Genomic DNA, 20000 nt, shown 5'->3' with positions numbered 1-20000 from the left:
CAGAGCTGGGGGTGAGTGGGTGAGTGGGTGGGTGAGTGAGTGGGTGAGTGGGTGAGTGGGTGGGTGGGTGGGTGAGTGAGTGAGTGGGTGAGTGGGTGGGTGAGTGGGTGGGTGATTGGGTGAGTGGGTGGGTGATTGGTTGGGTGAGTGGGTGGGTGAGTGCGTGTGTGATTGAGTGAGTGGGTGTGTGTCTCTGTGTTTGTGTGTCTACGTGTGTGCGTGTCTGTGTGTCTACGTGTGTGTGTTTAGCAGCACTTGCCCCCACAAAGTGTGTGGAGGCTACACGGGGGAGCTTTGCATTTGTAGTGAAGGATGTTGCGGGCAGGGTTTTCTGGTTTCCCACAGACTCGAGATTGCGCAACTTTGACAACGACGACTCGTCAAGAGCGGATGGTGGTGATGGTGGTGGTGATGGTGGTGATGGTGGTGATGATGGTGGTGATGGTGGTGGTGATGGTGGTGATGGTGGTGGTGGTGGTGATGGTGGTGATGGTGGTGATGGTGGTGATGATGATGGTGATGGTGGTGGTGATGGTGGTGATGGTGGTGATGGTGGTGATGGTGGTGATGATGATGGTGATGGTGGTGATGGTGGTGGTGATGGTGGTGGTGGTGGTGATGGTGGTGATGGTGGTGATGATGATGATGATGGTGATGGTGGTGGTGATGGTGGTGATGGTGGTGATGGTGGTGATGATGATGGTGATGGTGGTGATGGTGGTGATGGTGGTGGTGATGGTGGTGGTGGTGGTGGTGATGGTGGTGGTGATGGTGGTGATGGTGGTGATGATGATGGTGATGGTGTTGATGGTGGTGATGGTGGTGGTGGTGGTGGTGGTGGTGATGGTGGTGATGATGATGGTGATGGTGGTGATGGTGGTGGTGATGGTGGTGGTGGTGGTGGTGATGGTGGTGGTGGTGGTGATGGTGATGGTGGTGATGGTGGTGGTGGTGGTGATGATGATGGTGGTGGTGATGGTGATGGTGGTGATGGTGGTGATGGTGATGGTGGTGATGGTGGTGATGGTGGCGGTGATGGTGGTGATGGTGGTGGTGGTGGTGGTGATGGTGGTGGTGATGGTGGTGATGGGGGTGGTGATGGTGGTGATGGTGGTGGTGGTGATGGTGGTGATGGGGGTGGTGATGGTGGTGATGGGGGTGGTGATGGGGGTGGTGGTGATGATGATGATGGTGGTGATGGTGGTGGTGATGGTGGTGGTGATGGTGATGGGGGTGGTGGTGGTGATGGGGGTGGTGGTGGTGATGGTGGTGGTGATGGTGATGGGGGTGGTGTTGATGGTGGTGGTGGTGGTGGTGGGGGTGATGGGGGTGATGGGGGTGGTGATGGTGGTGGTGGTGATGGTGGTGATGATGGTGGTGTTGGTGATGGTGGTGTTGGTGATGGTGGTGATGGTGGTGATGGTGGTGGGGGTGATGGGGGTGGTGATGGTGGTGGTGATGGTGATGGTGGTGGTGATGGTGGTGGTGATGGTGGTGGTGGTGATGGGGGTGATGGGGGTGGTGATGATGGTGATGATGGTGATGGTGGTGATGGGGGTGGTGATGATGGTGGTGATGATGGTGGTGGTGGTGGTGGTGGTGATGGTGATGGTGGTGGCGATGGTGGTGGTGGTGATGGTGGTGATGGGGGTGATGGGGGTGGTGATGGTGGTTGTGGTGGTGATGGTGATGGTGGTGGTGATGGTGGTGGTGATGGTGGTGGTGGTGATGGTGGTGGTGGTGGTGGTGATGGTGAACATCACCACTGGGGAGACAAAGGCGGTCAGGCGTGTACCCGCTAACAGCACTTGCCCCTTCAGCCCTGCTAGAGGCTACCTGGGGGAGCTTTGTCTGTGTCACAGCACTTGTCCCTACAGCCCTGCTAGAGGCTACCTGGGGGAGCTTTGTCTGTGTCACAGCACTTGCCCCTACAGCCCTGCTAGAGGCTACCTGGGGGAGCTTTGTCTGTCTCAGCACTTGCCCCTGCAGCCCTGCTAGAGGCTACCTGGGGCAGCTTTGTCTGTGTGTCGCGTCTTTAATGCCGAGTCTACCTAGAGGGCAGCCAGCAACGCGGTGCGCTAACTGCAGCGCCACCGCTCCCGCTGCTCCCAATCGATTCCAAATCGCTGAGCGCCTCGACTCGGGAAGCGATTCCCCGCTGTGTTAGTCAACGGGGAAGGGAATCGATAATCGATTCGTTGGTAGCGTTGGGAACTTTTTGGAATCGGAGTCGTTAGTCTGGCTCTGTGAGCCTCACTGATTAACACTGAACCCTGTGGGAGCCTCAGTCTGGCTCTGTGAGTCTCACTGATTAACACTGAACCCTGTGGGAGGCTTAGTCTGGCTCTGTGAGCCTCACTGATTAACACTGAACCCTGTGGGAGCCTCAGTCTGGCTCTGTGAGCCTCACTGATTAACACTGAACCCTGTGGGAGCCTCGGTCTGGCTCTGTGAGTCTCACTGATTAACACTGAACCCTGTGGGAGCCTCAGTCTGGCTCTGTGAGCCTCACTGATTAACACTGAACCCTGTGGGAGCCTCGGTCTGGCTCTGTGAGTCTCACTGATTAACACTGAACCCTGTGGGAGCCTCAGTCTGGCTCTGTGAGCCTCACTGATTAACACTGAACCCTGTGGGAGCCTCAGTCTGGCTCTGTGAGCCTCACTGATTAACACTGAACCCTGTGGGAGCCTCAGTCTGGCTCTGTGAGCCTCACTGATTAACACTGAACCCTGTGGGAGCCTCAGTCTGGCTCTGTGAGCCTCACTGATTAACACTGAACCCTGTGGGAGCCTCAGTCTGGCTCTGTGAGCCTCACTGATTAACACTGAACCCTGTGGGAGCCTCAGTCTGGCTCTGTGAGTCTCACTGATTAACACTGAACCCTGTGGGAGCCTCAGTCTGGCTCTGTGAGCCTCACTGATTAACACTGAACCCTGTGGGAGCCTCAGTCTGGCTCTGTGAGTCTCACTGATTAACACTGAACCCTGTGGGAGCCTTAGTCTGGCTCTGTGAGCCTCACTGATTAACACTGAACCCTGTGGGAGCCTCGGTCTGGCTCTGTGAGTCTCACTGATTAACACTGAACCCTGTGGGAGCCTCAGTCTGGCTCTGTGAGCCTCACTGATTAACACTGAACCCTGTGGGAGCCTCAGTCTGGCTCTGTGAGCCTCACTGATTAACACTGAACCCTGTGGGAGCCTCAGTCTGGCTCTGTGAGCCTCACTGATTAACACTGAACCCTGTGGGAGCCTCAGTCTGGCTCTGTGAGCCTCACTGATTAACACTGAACCCTGTGGGAGCCTCAGTCTGGCTCTGTGAGTCTCACTGATTAACACTGAACCCTGTGGGAGCCTCAGTCTGGCTCTGTGAGCCTCACTGATGAACACTGAACCCTGTGGGAGCCTTAGTCTGGCTCTGTGAGCCTCACTGATTAACACTGAACCCTGTGGGAGCCTCAGTCTGGCTCTGTGAGTCTCACTGATTAACACTGAACCCTGTGGGAGCCTCAGTCTGGCTCTGTGAGTCTCACTGATTAACACTGAACCCTGTGGGAGCCTCAGTCTGGCTCTGTGAGCCTCACTGATTAACACTGAACCCTGTGGGAGCCTCAGTCTGGCTCTGTGAGCCTCACTGATTAACACTGAACCCTGTGGGAGCTTTAGAGGAATCGATTCACAGGGGAATCGTTGGCGCTAACGACTCCACTGGAGCCGGTATCGATTCCGGTCACCTATAAACACACCGGCAGAGAGACACGGGGAGTGACAGAGAGAGAGACACACGGGCAGAGAGACACGGGGAGAGAGACACGGGGAGTGACAGAGACACGGTGAGAGAGACACACGGGGAGAGACACGGGGAGAGAGACACGGGGAGTGACAGAGAGAGACACGGGGAGTGAGAGAGACACGGGGAGAGAGACAGACACGGGGAGAGAGACACGGGGAGTGAGAGAGACACGGGGAGTGAGAGAGACACGGGGAGAGAGAGAGACACGGGGAGAGAGACACGTGGAGAGACAGAGAGAGACACGGGGAGAGAGAGACACGGGGAGTGAGAGAGACACGGGGAGAGACACGGGGAGTGAGAGAGACACGGGGAGAGAGAGAGACACGGGGAGAGAGACACGTGGAGAGACAGAGAGAGACACGGGGAGAGAGAGACACGGGGAGTGAGAGAGACACGGGGAGAGACACGGGGAGTGAGAGAGACACGGGGAGTGAGAGAGACACGGGGAGAGAGACACGGGGAGAGAGACACGGAGAGAGAGACACGGGGAGAGACAGAGAGAGACACGGGGAGAGAGAGACACGGGGAGTGAGAGAGACACGGGGATAGACAGAGAGAGACACGGGGAGAGAGACACGGGGAGAGAGACACGGGGAGAGAGACACGGGGAGAGAGAGAGACACGGGGAGTGAGAGAGACACGGGGAGTGAGACGCGGGGAGTGAGAGAGACGCGGGGAGTGAGAGAGACACGGGGAGTGAGAGAGACACGGGGAGAGACAGAGAGAGACACGGGGAGAGAGACACGGGGAGAGAGACACGGGGAGAGAGAGAGACACGGGGAGTGAGAGAGACACGGGGAGTGAGACGCGGGGAGTGAGAGAGACGCGGGGAGTGAGAGAGACGCGGGGAGAGAGACACGGGGAGAGAGACACGGGGAGAGAGACACGGGGAGAGAGACACGGGGAGAGAGACACGGGGAGAGAGACGCGGGGAGTGAGACGCGGGGAGTGAGACGCGGGGAGTGAGACGCGGGGAGTGAGACGCGGGGAGTGAGACGCGGGGAGTGAGACGCGGGGAGTGAGAGAGACGCGGGGAGTGAGAGAGACACGGGGAGTGAGACACGGGGAGAGAGACACGGGGAGAGAGACACGGGGAGAGAGAGAGACGCGGGGAGTGAGAGAGACGCGAGGAGTGAGAGAGACGCGGGGAGTGAGAGAGACGCGGGGAGTGAGAGAGACGCGGGGAGTGAGAGAGACGCGGGGAGTGAGAGAGACGCGGGGAGTGAGAGAGACGCGGGGAGTGAGAGAGACACGGGGAGTGAGAGAGACACGGGGAGTGAGAGAGACACGGGGAGTGAGAGAGACACGGGGAGAGAGACACGGGGAGAGAGACACGGGGAGACAGGAGAATGCGCCCTTCCAAGATCTCAGCTGGAGGTGCAAGTCACGTGGTTTGTAAGTAGCACACAGGGCGAGTTCTGACACGCGTGTGAGTGTGTGTGTACACGTGTTGAAAGATCTGGGCAAAGTCCCATCAGTGAGCTCCTCCGGCAGGCAAGGCTGCGTTGGCTGGGCCATGTAGCCCGCATGCCCAGCCACCGCATGCCTAAACAGCTTTTGTTCGGCCGGATCGAGGGGGCTAAACGGGCGCGGCACGGGCTAGAGAAGAGATGGAGTGATGTGGTACAGGAGGACGTGGAGCTGAGTGGACTTGCCGATGACTGGTACCAGCGGTGTCAAGATCGGCCTCAGTGGAGGAGGCTCGTGAAGGACGCTACTGGGCAGTTGGAGGCAGTCGCCCTCCAGCAACAACGGAGGGCGGAGGAGCGACGCTCACAACAACGAGCGGAGCGCCGGGTGGCTAAAGCACAGCGAGTTGGCACAGTAGGGGGCACAGGTGGTGCATCAGCCAGTCATCTCGGTCATCTCGGTCAGTCGACCCGTGGCACCTGCTGGGTCTGCCCCGTGACCTCCTGCCAGCGGGCGTTCGACACTTCACGTGGTAGCCTCAAGGTGCACTTGGCCTGGCACAAGCGTCGTGGTGACGTCACCGCCACTTAGTGGCGAATGGCGGTTGTTGTTGTTGTTGTACACGTGTGTGAGTGTGTGTGTGTACACGTGTGTGAGTGTGTGTGTGTACACGTGTGTGTGTGTACACGTGTGTGTGTGTACACGTGTGTGAGTGTGTGTGTGTACACGTGTGTGAGTGTACACGTGTGTGAGTGTACACGTGTGTGAGTGTACACGTGTGTGAGTGTGTGTGTGTACACGTGTGTGAGTGTACACGTGTGTGAGTGTGTGTGTGTACACGTGTGTGAGTGTACACGTGTGTGTGTGAGTGTGTGTGTACACGTGTGTGTGTGTACACGTGTGTGAGTGTACACGTGTGTGAGTGTGTGTGTGTACACGTGTGTGAGTGTACACGTGTGTGTGTGAGTGTGTGTGTACACGTGTGTGTGTGTACACGTGTGTGTGTGTACACGTGTGTGAGTGTGTGTGTGTACACGTGTGTGAGTGTACACGTGTGTGAGTGTACACGTGTGTGAGTGTGTGTGTGTACACGTGTGTGAGTGTGTGTGTGTACACGTGTGTGAGTGTACACGTGTGTGAGTGTGTGTGTGTACACGTGTGTGAGTGTACACGTGTGTGAGTGTGTGTGTGTACACGTGTGTGAGTGTACACGTGTGTGAGTGTGAGTGTGTACACGTGTGTGTGTGTACACGTGTGTGTGTGTACACGTGTGTGAGTGTGTGTGTGTACACGTGTGTGAGTGTGTACACGTGTGTGTGTACACGTGTGTGTGTGAGTGTGTGTGTGTACACGTGTGTGTGTGTACACGTGTGTGAGTGTGTACACGTGTGTGTGTGTACACGTGTGAGTGTGTACACGTGTGTGTGTGTACACGTGTGTGTGTGTGAGTGTGTACACGTGTGTGTGTGTGTACACGTGTGAGTGTGTACACGTGTGTGAGTGTGAGTGTGTACACGTGTGTGTGTGTGTGTACAGTGGCTAAATGGGGGCTCTGGACGGGTGCGAGGGGCTGGTAACCAATCCACGTTCAATAAATTACCACGAAACCACGAATTCGATATGTAACAAACAAGCTCGTGCCGGAGGCCCCGGGGGGACAGGCGTCTGTGACGTCTCCTGGCCAAACCCCAATTGGCGGAGCCAGGAGACTGAATCTTCACCCTCGGGGCTCCTCCAAAAACAACGAAAAGCCACTTCGTGTGGCCACGTGGAATGTTGGAACGCTCACTGCGGAGGAGAGGCTGCCACTCCTCTGTCGGGAGCTGGACCGGTACCGCCTGGATCTCTGTGGCGTTCAGGAGGTCCGGTGGACCGGCTCTGGCTCCTGCCACCATGGGGGGTGGACAGTCCTCTACTCGGGGCAGGAGACCGCCAAACAACAGGGAGTGGCTCTTCTTCTGAACAAAATAATGAAGGGGGCGTGGGAGCGTGGCGGTGAGGTGTGGGAAGCTGTAAGCCCCAGGCGACTTTGGGCTCGCCTTCCCATCAACCGGAGGCGAGGAGTGGTGGTCGTGGTTACTTATGCCCCCACCGAAGACGAACATCCGTGGAGGGATGCAGGCAAAGCCAATGAGTCAGATGCCTTCTATGACCTCCTGTCACCGGTGCTGGCTAAAGTGGCCCCTCGGGACAGAGTCATCTTGTTGGGTGACTTCAATGCCCGAGTTGGTCATGATGCTGACCTACATCCTGGGTTTAACCTGCAGGCTGGATCGTGTGAGGAGCTCACAAATCCTTGAAAGATCTGGGCAAAGTCCCATCGGCAAGCTCCTCCGGCAGGCAAGGCTGCATTGGCTGGGTCATGTAGCCCGCATGCCCAGCCACCGCATGCCCAAACAGCTTTTGTTCGGCCGGATCGAGGGGGCTAAACGGGCGCGCACGGGCTAGAGAGGAGATGGAGTGAGGTGGTACAGGAGGACGTGGAGCTGAGTGGACTTGCCGATGACTGGTACCAGCGGTGTCAAGATCGGCCTCAGTGGAGGAGGCTCGTGAAGGACGCTACTGGGCAGTTGGAGGCAGTCGCCCTCCAACAACAACGGAGGGCGGAGGAGCGACGCTCACAACAACGAGCGGAGCGCCGGGTGGATAAAGCACAGCAAGTTGGCACAGTAGGGGGCACAGGTGGTGCATCAGCCAGTCATCTCGGTCATCTGAGTCAGTCGACCCGTGGCACCTGCTGGGTCTGCCCCGTGACCTCCTGCCAGCGGGCGTTCGACACTTCACGTGATAGCCTCAAGGTGCACATGGCCTGGCACCAGCGTCGTGGTGACGTCACCGCCACTTAGTGGCGAATGGCGGTTGTTGTTGTGTGTGTACAAACAGCACTTGCCCCAACAATCTATTAGAGGCTACACGGGGGGACCTTTGTCTGTATCTTTGTCTGACGCATTTTGTGTCTCTCTCGGTCTCTCTGCGCCTGCCTCGCCTGGAAATCGGAAATCACCAAAACAGATGGAGAGGTGAGTGGGGGGGGTGAGGGGGTGAGTGAGTGAGTGGGTGGGTGAGTGGGTGGGTGAGTGAGTGGGTGGGTGAGTGAGTGGGTGGGTGGGTGAGTGGGTGGGTGGGTGAGTGGGTGAGTGAGTGGGTGGGTGGGTGAGTGGGTGGGTGAGTGAGTGGGTGGGTGGGTGAGTGAGTGAGTGAGTGGGTGAGTGAGTGGGTGGGTGAGTGGGTGGGTGGGTGAGTGAGTGGGTGGGTGGGTGAGTGGGTGGGTGGGTGGGTGAGTGGGTGAGTGAGTGGGTGGGTGGGTGAGTGAGTGAGTGGGTGAGTGGGTGAGTGAGTGGGTGGGTGAGTGAGTGGGTGGGTGAGTGAGTGGGTGGGTGAGTGAGTGAGTGGGTGGGTGAGTGGGTGGGTGGGTGAGTGGGTGAGTGAGTGGGTGAGTGAGTGGGTGGGTGAGGGAGTGGGTGGGTGGGTGAGTGGGTGAGTGAGTGAGTGGGTGGGTGAGTGAGTGGGTGGGTGAGTGGGTGAGTGGGTGGGTGAGTGAGCGAGTGGGTGAGTGGGTGGGTGGGTGAGTGGGTGAGTGGGTGGGTGGGTGAGGGGGTGAGTGAGTGAGTGAGTGAGTGATTGAGTGAGGGGGTGATTGAGTGAGGGGGTGAGTGAGTGAGTGAGTGGGTGAGTGAGTGGGTGGGTGAGTGAGTGGGTGAGCGAGTGAGTGGGTGGGTGAGTGGGTGAGGGGGTGAGTGAGTGAGGGAGTGGGTGAGGGGGAGAGTGGGTGAGTGGGTGAGTGAGTGAGTGAGTGGGTGAGTGAGTGAGTGAGTGGGTGGGTGAGTGAGTGGGTGAGTGGGTGAGTGAGTGGGTGAGTGGGTGGGTGGTTGAGTGGGGGGTTAGGGGGTGGGTGAGTGGGTGAGTGAGTGGGTGAGTGAGTGAGTGGGGGGTGAGGGGGTGAGTGGGTGAGTGAGTGAGTGAGTGGGTGAGTGGGTGGGGGGTGAGGGGGTGGCTGAGTGGGTGGGTGAGTGGGTGGGTGGGTGAGTGGGTGGGTGAGTGAGTGGGTGAGTGAGTGGGTGAGGGGGTGAGTGGGTGGGTGAGTGGGTGAGGGGGTGAGTGGGTGGGTGAGTGTATGAGTGTGTGTGTGTTACTGTGTGTGTGAGTGTGTGGGGAGTGGTGGGTGTAGTGGTTAGCGCTGCGCTTCGAACCCGCTCACGGCCAACACCGCCAGTGACGATTGTATGAGCCGGTCCTGGGCCTCCCCTAGGTCAACTCAGCCTCAAATGAGTACCTGGTGCGGTGTGGGGAGACAAAGGCGGCCGGGCGTGGTGCTGGTTACCCACCCCCTCTGTGTGTGTGCCACAGTGCCAGTAGCAGCACTTGCCCCTACAGCCCTGCTAGAGGCTACCTGGGGGAGCTTTGTCTGTGTCTCAGCACTTGCCCCTACAGCCCTGCTAGAGGCTACCTGGGGGAGCTTTGTCTGTGTCACAGCACTTGCCCCTACAGCCCTGCTAGAGGCTACCTGGGGGAGCTTTGTCTGTGTCTCAGCACTTGCCCCTGCAGCCCTGCTAGAGGCTACCTGGGGGAGCTTTGTCTGTGTCTCAGCACTTGCCCCTACAGCCCTGCTAGAGGCTACCTGGGGGAGCTTTGTCTGTGTCTCAGCACTTGCCCCTTCAGCCCTGCTAGAGGCTACCTGGGGGAGCTTTGTCTGTGTCTCAGCACTTGCCCCTACAGCCCTGCTAGAGGCTACCTGGGGGAGCTTTGTCTGTGTCACAGCACTTGCCCCTACAGCCCTGCTAGAGGCTACCTGGGGGAGCTTTGTCTGTGTCACAGCACTTGCCCCTACAGCCCTGCTAGAGGCTACCTGGGGGAGCTTTGTCTTTGTGTTGATGACAATAGCGGAGTGAATAATCCATGAGCGGCATCACGTGGTGTGTGTAGCTGTAGCTGTGTGTGTAGCTGTGTGTGTAGCTGTGTGTGTGTAGCTGTGTGTGTGTGTAGCTGTGTGTGTAGCTGTAGCTGTGTGTGTAGCTGTGTGTGTAGCTGTGTGTGTAGCTGTAGGTGTAGCTGTAGGTGTGTGTGTAGCTGTGTGTGTAGCTGTGTGTGTAGCTGTGTGTGTGTGTGTAGCTGTGTGTGTAGCTGTGTGTGTGTGTAGCTGTGTGTGTGTAGCTGTGTGTGTGTAGCTGTGTGTGTGTGTAGCTGTGTGTGTGTAGCTGTGTGTGTGTAGCTGTGTGTGTGTGTAGCTGTGTGTGTGTAGCTGTGTGTGTAGCTGTGTGTGTGTAGCTGTGTGTGTGTGTAGCTGTGTGTGTGTAGCTGTGTGTGTGTAGCTGTGTGTGTAGCTGTGTGTGTGTAGCTGTGTGTGTGTGTAGCTGTGTGTGTAGCTGAGTGTGTGTAGCTGTGTGTGTAGCTGAGTGTGTGTAGCTGTAGCTGTGTGTGTAGCTGTGTGTGTGTAGCTGTAGCTGTGTGTGTGTGTAGCTGTGTGTGTGTGTAGCTGTGTGTGTGTAGCTGTGTGTGTGTGTAGCTGTGTGTGTAGCTGTTTGTGTAGCTGTGTGTATAGCTGTGTGTGTAGGTGTAGCTGTGTGTGTGTAGCTGTGTGTGTGTGTAGCTGTGTGTGTAGCTGAGTGTGTGTAGCTGTGTGTGTAGCTGAGTGTGTGTAGCTGTAGCTGTGTGTGTAGCTGTAGCTGTGTGTGTAGCTGTGTGTGTGTAGCTGTAGCTGTGTGTGTGTGTAGCTGTGTGTGTGTGTAGCTGTGTGTGTGTGTAGCTGTGTGTGTGTAGCTGTGTGTGTGTGTAGCTGTTTGTGTAGCTGTGTGTGTAGCTGTGTGTGTAGGTGTAGCTGTGTGTGTGTAGCTGTGTGTGTGTAGCTGTGTGTATGTGTAGCTGTGTGTGTAGCTGTGTGTGTAGCTGTGTGTGTGTAGCTGTGTGTGTGTAGCTGTGTGTGTGTGTAGCTGTGTGTGTAGCTGAGTGTGTGTAGCTGTGTGTGTAGCTGAGTGTGTGTAGCTGTAGCTGTGTGTGTAGCTGTGTGTGTGTAGCTGTAGCTGTGTGTGTGTGTAGCTGTGTGTGTGTGTAGCTGTGTGTGTGTGTAGCTGTGTGTGTGTAGCTGTGTGTGTGTGTAGCTGTGTGTGTAGCTGTTTGTGTAGCTGTGTGTGTAGCTGTGTGTGTAGGTGTAGCTGTGTGTGTGTAGCTGTGTGTAGCTGTGTGTGTAGCTGTGTGTGTAGGTGTAGCTGTGTGTGTGTAGCTGTGTGTGTGTAGCTGTGTGTGTAGCTGTGTGTGTAGCTGTGTGTGTAGGTGTAGCTGTGTGTGTAGCTGTGTGTGTAGGTGTAGCTGTGTGTGTAGCTGAGTGACGTAGCGATTTGAACTTCCGCAAAGTGTGTGTCTCTCTGACACATTCCTGTGGCTCGCGACGCGTCCACAGCTCCCCTCACCACTCACCCACCACTCGCTCACCTACCACTCACCTACTCACCTAGACACTCACTCACCACTCACCCACCACTCGCTCACCACGCTCACCTACTCACTCACCTACTCACCTACACTCACCTACACACTCACCTACTCACTCACTCACTCACCTACTCACTCACTCACCACTCGCTCACCCACTCACTCACCAACTCACTCACCACTCACCACGCTCACCTACACACTCACTTCGCTCACCACTCACTCACCTACCACTCACCTATACACTCACCTACACACTCACTCACCACGATCACCTACTCACCTACACACTCACCTACTCACCCACCTACTCACCTACACACCTACACACTCACCCACCACTCACTCACCTACACACTCACCTACTCACCTACCTACACACTCACCTACACACTCACCACTCACTCACTCACCTACTCACAACGCTCACCACTCACACACCTACTCATTCACCTACTCACCTACCTACACACTCACCTACACACTCACCTACTCACCTACCTACTCACTCACCCACTCACTCACCCACTCCCTCACTCACCACCCACTCACCACTCACCACTCACCAGTCGTTGTGTGCGGAGTTCACGGAGTCGTCATGGCCCAGCAACATTCCGCGGTGAGTGGCGGTGAGCGAGTGGTGAGCGAGTGGTGAGCGAGTGGTGAGTGAGTGGTGAGTGAGTGAGTGAGTGGTGAGTGAGTGAGTGGTGAGTGGCGGTGAGCGAGTGGTGAGCGGTGAGTGAGTGGTGAGTGAGTGGCGGGGGGAGCGGTGAGCGAGTGGTGAGTGAGTGGTGAGTGAGTGGTGAGTGAGTGAGTGGTGAGTGAGTGGTGAGTGAGTGAGTGGTGAGCGAGTGGTGAGCGAGTGGTGAGCGAGTGGTGAGCGGTGAGCGAGTGGTGAGTGAGTGGCGGTGAGCGAGTGGTGAGCGAGTGGTGAGCGAGTGGTGAGTGAGTGGTGAGTGAGTGAGTGGTGAGTGGCGGTGAGCGAGTGGTGAGCGGTGAGTGAGTGGTGAGTGAGTGGCGGGGGGAGCGGTGAGCGAGTGGTGAGTGAGTGGTGAGTGAGTGGTGAGTGAGTGAGTGGTGAGTGAGTGGTGAGTGAGTGAGTGGTGAGCGAGTGGTGAGCGAGTGGTGAGCGAGTGGTGAGCGGTGAGCGAGTGGTGAGTGAGTGGCGGTGAGCGAGTGGTGAGCGAGTGGTGAGCGAGTGGTGAGTGAGTGGTGAGTGAGTGAGTGGTGAGTGGCGGTGAGCGAGTGGTGAGCGGTGAGTGAGTGGTGAGTGAGTGGCGGGGGGAGCGGTGAGCGAGTGGTGAGTGAGTGGTGAGTGAGTGGTGAGTGAGTGAGTGGTGAGTGAGTGGTGAGTGAGTGAGTGGTGAGCGAGTGGTGAGCGAGTGGTGAGCGGTGAGCGAGTGGTGAGTGAGTGGCGGTGAGCGAGTGGTGAGCGAGTGGTGAGCGAGTGGTGAGTGAGTGGTGAGTGAGTGGCGGGGGGAGCGGTGAGCGAGTGGTGAGTGAGTGGTGAGTGAGTGGTGAGTGAGTGGTGAGTGAGTGGTGAGTGAGTGAGTGAGTGGTGAGCGAGTGGTGAGCGAGTGGTGAGCGAGTGGTGAGCGAGTGGTGAGCGGTGAGCGAGTGGTGAGTGAGTGGCGGTGAGCGAGTGGTGAGCGAGTGGTGAGTGAGTGGTGAGTGAGTGGCGGGGGGAGCGGTGAGCGAGTGGTGAGTGAGTGGTGAGTGAGTGGTGAGTGAGTGAGTGGTGAGTGAGTGGTGAGTGAGTGAGTGAGTGGTGAGTGAGTGAGTGGTGAGTGAGCGGTGAGCGAGTGCTGAGTGGCGGGGGGAGCGAGTGGTGAGTGAGTGGGGAGCGAGCGGTGAGTGAGCGGTGAGCGAGTGTGTAGGTGAGTGTGTAGGTGAGTGTGTAGGTGAGTGAGTGACTGAGTGAGTAGGTGAGTGTGTAGGTGAGTGAGTGAGTAGGTGAGTGAGTGAGTAGATGAGTGTGTAGGTGAGTGTGTAGGTGAGTGTGTGAGTAGGTGAGTGAGTGAGTGGGTGAGTGAGTGAGTAGGTGAGTGAGTGAGTGTGTAGGTGAGTGTGTAGGTGAGTGTGTGAGTAGGTGAGTGAGTGAGTGGATGAGTGAGTAGGTGAGTGTGTAGGTGAGTGAGTGAGTAGGTGAGTGAGTGAGTGGATGAGTGAGTAGGTGAGTGTGTAGGTGAGTGAGTGAGTAGGTGAGTGAGTGAGTAGATGAGTGTGTAGGTGAGTGAGTGAGTAGGTGAGTGAGTGAGTGAGTGAGTAGGTGAGTGCGTGACTGAGTGAGTAGGTGAGTGTGTAGGTGAGTGAGTGAGTAGGTGAGTGAGTGAGTAGATGAGTGTGTAGGTGAGTGTGTAGGTGAGTGTGTAGGTGAGTGAGTGTGTAGGTGAGTGTGTAGGTGAGTGTGTAGGTAAGTGAGTGAGTAGGTGAGTGAGTGAGTGGGTGAGTGAGTAGGTGAGTGCGTGACTGAGTGAGTAGGTGAGTGTGTAGGTGAGTGAGTGAGTAGGTGAGTGACTAGGTGAGTGGTGGGTGAGTGTGTAGGTGAGTGTGTAGGTGTGTAGGTGAGTAGGTGAGTGACTAGGTGTGTAGGTGAGTGAGTAGGTGAGTGGTGAGTGAGTGAGTGGTGAGTGAGTAGGTGAGTGAGTGGTGGGTGAGTAGGTGAGTGAGTGAGTGAGTGGTGAGTGAGTGAGTAGGTGAGTGGTGAGTGAGTGAGTGAGTGGTGGGTGAGTGGTGAGGTTGTCACGCTGCATGTTCACATTCCTGTCAGGCCACATTCTCTGCTGGGTGTGAACTTGACATGTGAGATCATCAACTCGACTCACCTACTCACCTACACACTCACCTACACACTCACCTACACACTCACCTACTCACTCACCTACACACTCACCTACACACTCACCTACACACTCACCTACACACTCACCTACTCACCTACACACTCACTCACCTACACACTCACTCACCTACACACTCACCTACTCACTCACCTACACACTCACCTACACACTCACCTACACACTCACCTACACACTCACCTACTCACCTACACACTCACTCACCTACACACTCACTCACCTACACACTCACCTACTCACTCACCTACACACTCACTCACCTACACACTCACCTACTCACCTACACACTCACTCACCTACACACTCACTCACCTACACACTCACCTACACACTCACCTACACACTCACTCACCTACACACTCACTCACCTACACACTCACCTACACACTCACCTACACACCTAGTCACTCACCTACACACTCACCTACACACCTAGTCACTCACCTACACACTCACCTACACACTCACCTACTCACTCACCTACACACTCACCTACTCACTCACCTACACACTCACCTACACACTCACCTACACACTCACCTACTCACTCACCTACACACTCACCTACTCACTCACCTACACACCTAGTCACTCACCTACTCACTCACCTACACACCTAGTCACTCACCTACACACTCACCTACACACTCACCTACTCACTCACCTACACACTCACTCACCTACACACTCACCTACACACTCACCTACACACCTAGTCACTCACCTACACACTCACCTACATACCTAGTCACTCACCTACACACTCACCTACTCACTCACCTACACACTCACCTACACACTCACTCACCTACACACTCACCTACTCACTCACCTACACACTCACCTACACACTCACTCACCTACACACTCACCTACTCACTCACCTACACACTCACCTACACACTCACTCACCTACACACTCACCTACTCACCTACTCACCTACACACTCACCTACACACTCACCTACTCACTCACCTACACACCTAGTCACTCACCTACACACTCACCTACACACTCACTCACCTACACACTCACTCACCTACACACTCACCTACACACTCACCTACTCACTCACCTACACACTCACCTACACACTCACCTACACACTCACCTACACACCTAGTCACTCACCTACTCACTCACCTACACACCTAGTCACTCACCTACACACTCACCTACTCACTCACCTACACACTCACCTACACACTCACCTACACACTCACCTACACACTCACTCACCTACACACTCACCTACACACTCACCTACACACTCACCTACACACTCACCTACACACTCACCTACTCACCTACTCACTCACTCACCTACACACTCACCTACTCACTCACCTACACACTCACCTACACACTCACCTACACACTCACCTACACACTCACCTACACACTCACCTACTCACCTACTCACTCACTCACCTACACACTCACCTACACACTCACCTACTCACTCACCTACACACTCACCTACACACTCACTCACCTACACACTCACCTACTCACTCACCTACACACTCACCTACACACTCACCTACACACCTAGTCACTCACCTACTCACTCACCTACACACCTAGTCACTCACCTACTCACTCACCTACACACCTAGTCACTCACCTACACTCACCTACACACTCACTCACCTACACACTCACCTACACACTCACCTACACACTCACCTATACACTCACCTACACACTCACCTATACACTCACCTACTCACTCACCACTCACTCACCTACACACTCACCTACTCACCTACACACTCACTACTCACTCACTCACCACTCACTCACCTACACACTCACCTACACACTCACCACTCACTCACCACTCACTCACTCACCTACTCACTCACCCACTCACCCACTCACTCACTCACCTACTCACATACACACTCACCACTCACTTACCTACTCACCACTCACTCACCTACTCACTCACCTACTCACATACACACTCACCTACTCACATACACACTCACCTACTCACTCACCTACACACTCACCACTCACTCACCTACACACTCACCTACACACTTACTCACCTACACACTCACCTACTCACTCACCTCGACTCACCACTCACTCACCTACACACTCACTCACCTACACACTCACCTACTCACCCACTCACCACTCACTCACCTACACACTCACCTACTCACCCACTCACCTACACACTCACCTACACACTCACTCACTCACCTACTCACTCACCTACACACTCACCTACACACTCACCTACACACTCACTCACTCACTCACCTACTCACCTACTCACCTACTCACTCACCACTCACTCACCTACTCACTCACCACTCACTCACCTACGCACTCACCTACTCACCTAGACACTCACCACTCACTCACTCACCACTCACCCACTCACCACTCACTCACCTACACACTCACCTACACACTCACCACTCACTCACCTACACACTCACCTACTCACCTACACACTCACCACTCACTCACCACTCACTCACTCACCTACACACTCACCTACACACTCACCACTCACTCACCACTCACTCACCACTCATTCACTCACTCACCTACTCACTCACCCACTCACTCACCCACTCACTCACTCACCTACTCACCTACACACTCACCACTCACTTACCTACTCACCTACACACTCACCACTCACTTACCTACTCACCACTCACTCACCTACTCACTCACCTACTCACCTACACACTCACCACTCACTCACCTACTCACCTACACACTCACCACTCACTCACCTACTCACCTACACACTCACCACTCACTTACCTACTCACCACTCACTCACCTACTCACTCACCTACTCACATACACACTCACCACTCACTCACCTACACACTCACCACTCACTCACCACTCACTCACCTGCACACTCACCTACACACTCACTCACTCACCCACTCACTCACTCACCTACTCACTCACTTACCTACTCACCCACCCACTCACTCACCTACTCACTCACCTACTCACTCACTCACTCACCTACTCACTCACCCACTCACTCACCCACCCACTCACTCACTCACTCACCTACTCACTCACTACTCACTAACGCACTCACCGACTCACTCACATACTCACTCACCTACACACTCACCTACACACTCACTCACCTACACACTCACCCACTCACTCACCTACTCACATACTCACCTACACACTCACCTACACACTCACCTACTCACCTACACACTCACTCACCACTCACTCATCTACACACTCACCTACTCACCTACTCACTCACTCACCTACACACTCACCCACTCACTCACCTACTCACATACTCACCTACAAACTCACCTACACACTCACCTACTCACCTACACACTCACTCACCACTCACTCACCTACACACTCACCTACTCACCTACACACTCACTTACACACTCACCTACTCACCTACACACTCACTCACACACAGTGACACACACACACAGTGACACACACACAGTGACACACACACACAGTGACACACACACAGACACACTGTGACACACACAGTGACACACACACAGTGACAACAACAACCGCCATTCGCCACTAAGTGGCGGTGACGTCACCACGACGCTTGTGCCAGGCCATGTGCACCTTGAGGCCACGTGAAGTGTCGAACGCCCGCTGGCAGGAGGTCACGGGGCAGACCCAGGTGCCACGGGTCGACTGACCGAGATGACCGAGATGACTGGCTGATGCACCACCTGTGCCCCCTACTGTGCCAACTTGCTGTGCTTTAGCCACCCGGCGCTCCGCTCGTTGTTGTGAGCGTCGCTCCTCCGCCCTCCGTTGTTGTTGGAGGGCGACTGCCTCCAACTGCCCAGTAGCGTCCTTCACGAGCCTCCTCCACTGAGGCCGATCTTGACACCGCTGGTACCAGTCATCGGCAAGTCCACTCAGCTCCACGTCCTCCTGTACCACATCACTCCATCTCTTCTCTAGCCCGTGCCGCGCCCGTTTAGCCCCCTCGATCCGGCCGAACAAAAGCTGTTTAGGCATGCGGTGGCTGGGCATGCGGGCTACATGACCCAGCCAACGCAGCCTTGCCTGCCGGAGGAGCTCACTGATGGGACTTTGCCCAGATCTTTCAAGGACTTGTGAGCTCCTCACACAATCCAGCCTGGTTAAACCCAGGATGGATCGTAGGCAGGCCAGCCTAAATGTTTCCAACCGGCGAAGATGCTCCACTAGGGGGGTCCACGTTTCGCAAGCATAGAGAAGGGAGGGAATGACCGTGGCCGAGAAGACCTGAAGCTTCGTGCGGAGCGACAGACCAGGTAGCTTCCACACAGCGTTACGCAACCGATGAAAAGATATTGCCGCTCGACTGATTCGGAGTGAGACCTCTGCTGATAAACTGGAGCCGGTCATGAGCACACTGCCCAGGTATGGGAAACTCTCTACTCTCTCCACAACTGCCCCATCACCGATTGGGAGTTGTGGGGGTGGAGTGTCCGATGGTACAAAATACCCAGGCAGGTGCTTAGTTTTGGTGGGGCTGATGGTAAGGCCCCACCTCTTAGTGGCACGCTCCAGTCTCAGCAGCAGCGTCTCCAACTCCTCTTCTGAATGAGCAGCTATTACCAAATCATCGGCATACATAACGTGGTTGACCAATAGGGAGCCATCCCTTGATCGCACCCGGGCGTCGATCAGCCTCCCATTGTATCTGTACCAAATGGTAATTCCCCCGGTACAGCTATTGAAGGCTTCACGAACTACGCAGTCGAAATAGATGTTAAATAATGTGGGAGCCAGAGGACATCCCTGTCGCACCCCAAGGTGTACAGGGAAAGGCTCCGACTCCCGGCCACGTAGTTTTACCCGGGCCCGCTCACCATCATGAAGGTCCTTAATGATCGTGAGCAGAGGGTCAGGGACTCCGAAAGCACGAAGAACAACCCAGAGCCCAGTCCTACTGATGGTATCATAGGCCTTGACTAGGTCAATAAAGCAGAGATGTAGGTCTTTTTGGAATTCCCTACACCTCTGCTGTAGCAGACGGACAGAAAATATGGCATCTGTGCAGGACCGCCCTTTCCTGAAACCACATTGGGGCTCCGCAAGCCTCTCCTCAGCATGCCTAGCAAGGCGATGTTGAATAATCCTTGCCAGGACCTTACCCGGCACACTGAGGAGTGAGATGCCCCTGTAGTTGTTACAGTCGGTCCGGTCCCCCTTCTTAAAGAGGGGGACCACCAGGGCATCCTTCCAGTCCTGCGGAACCCGTCCAGTGGTCCAGACTGTTGTTATGATGTCATGTAGGGCAGTCTGTGCACAAACGCCACCCTCCCTCAGCATTTCGCCTGGGAGATCATCTCTGCCCGGTGCCTTCCCTGGTCTCAGACTCCGGATCGCCACACACACAGTGACACACCAAGTGACACACACACAGTGACACACACACAGTGACACACACACAGTGACACACACAGTGACACACAGTGACACACACACAGTGACACACACACAGTGCACACACACAG

The 20000-nt window shown here is 55.8% G+C and overlaps 1 protein-coding gene across 2 annotated transcripts in view; it reads left to right on the top strand.

Moving 5' to 3' along the window:
* The first annotated feature begins 12121 nt into the window (after window positions 1-12121).
* Window positions 12122-20000, top strand: part of LOC144955379 (septin-5-like) — a 53547-nt gene continuing 45668 nt past the window's right edge. Inside the window, exon 1 of one of the 2 annotated variants that reach the window (XM_078885618.1) lies at window positions 12122-12247. In XM_078885618.1, the coding sequence (XP_078741744.1) occupies window positions 12227-12247 (21 nt within the window). In that variant the 5' untranslated portion in view covers window positions 12122-12226. The remainder of the gene's footprint in view (window positions 12248-20000) is intronic. The other variant, XM_078885617.1, reaches the window with a different exon arrangement.

This window comes from Lampetra fluviatilis, unplaced genomic scaffold, assembly GCF_964198595.1.
Source record: "Lampetra fluviatilis unplaced genomic scaffold, kcLamFluv1.1 SCAFFOLD_392, whole genome shotgun sequence".
Classification (NCBI taxonomy): domain Eukaryota; kingdom Metazoa; phylum Chordata; class Hyperoartia; order Petromyzontiformes; family Petromyzontidae; genus Lampetra; species Lampetra fluviatilis.
The sequence above is the reverse complement of the archived record's forward strand: the minus strand, read 5'-3'. Positions and strand labels throughout refer to the sequence as shown.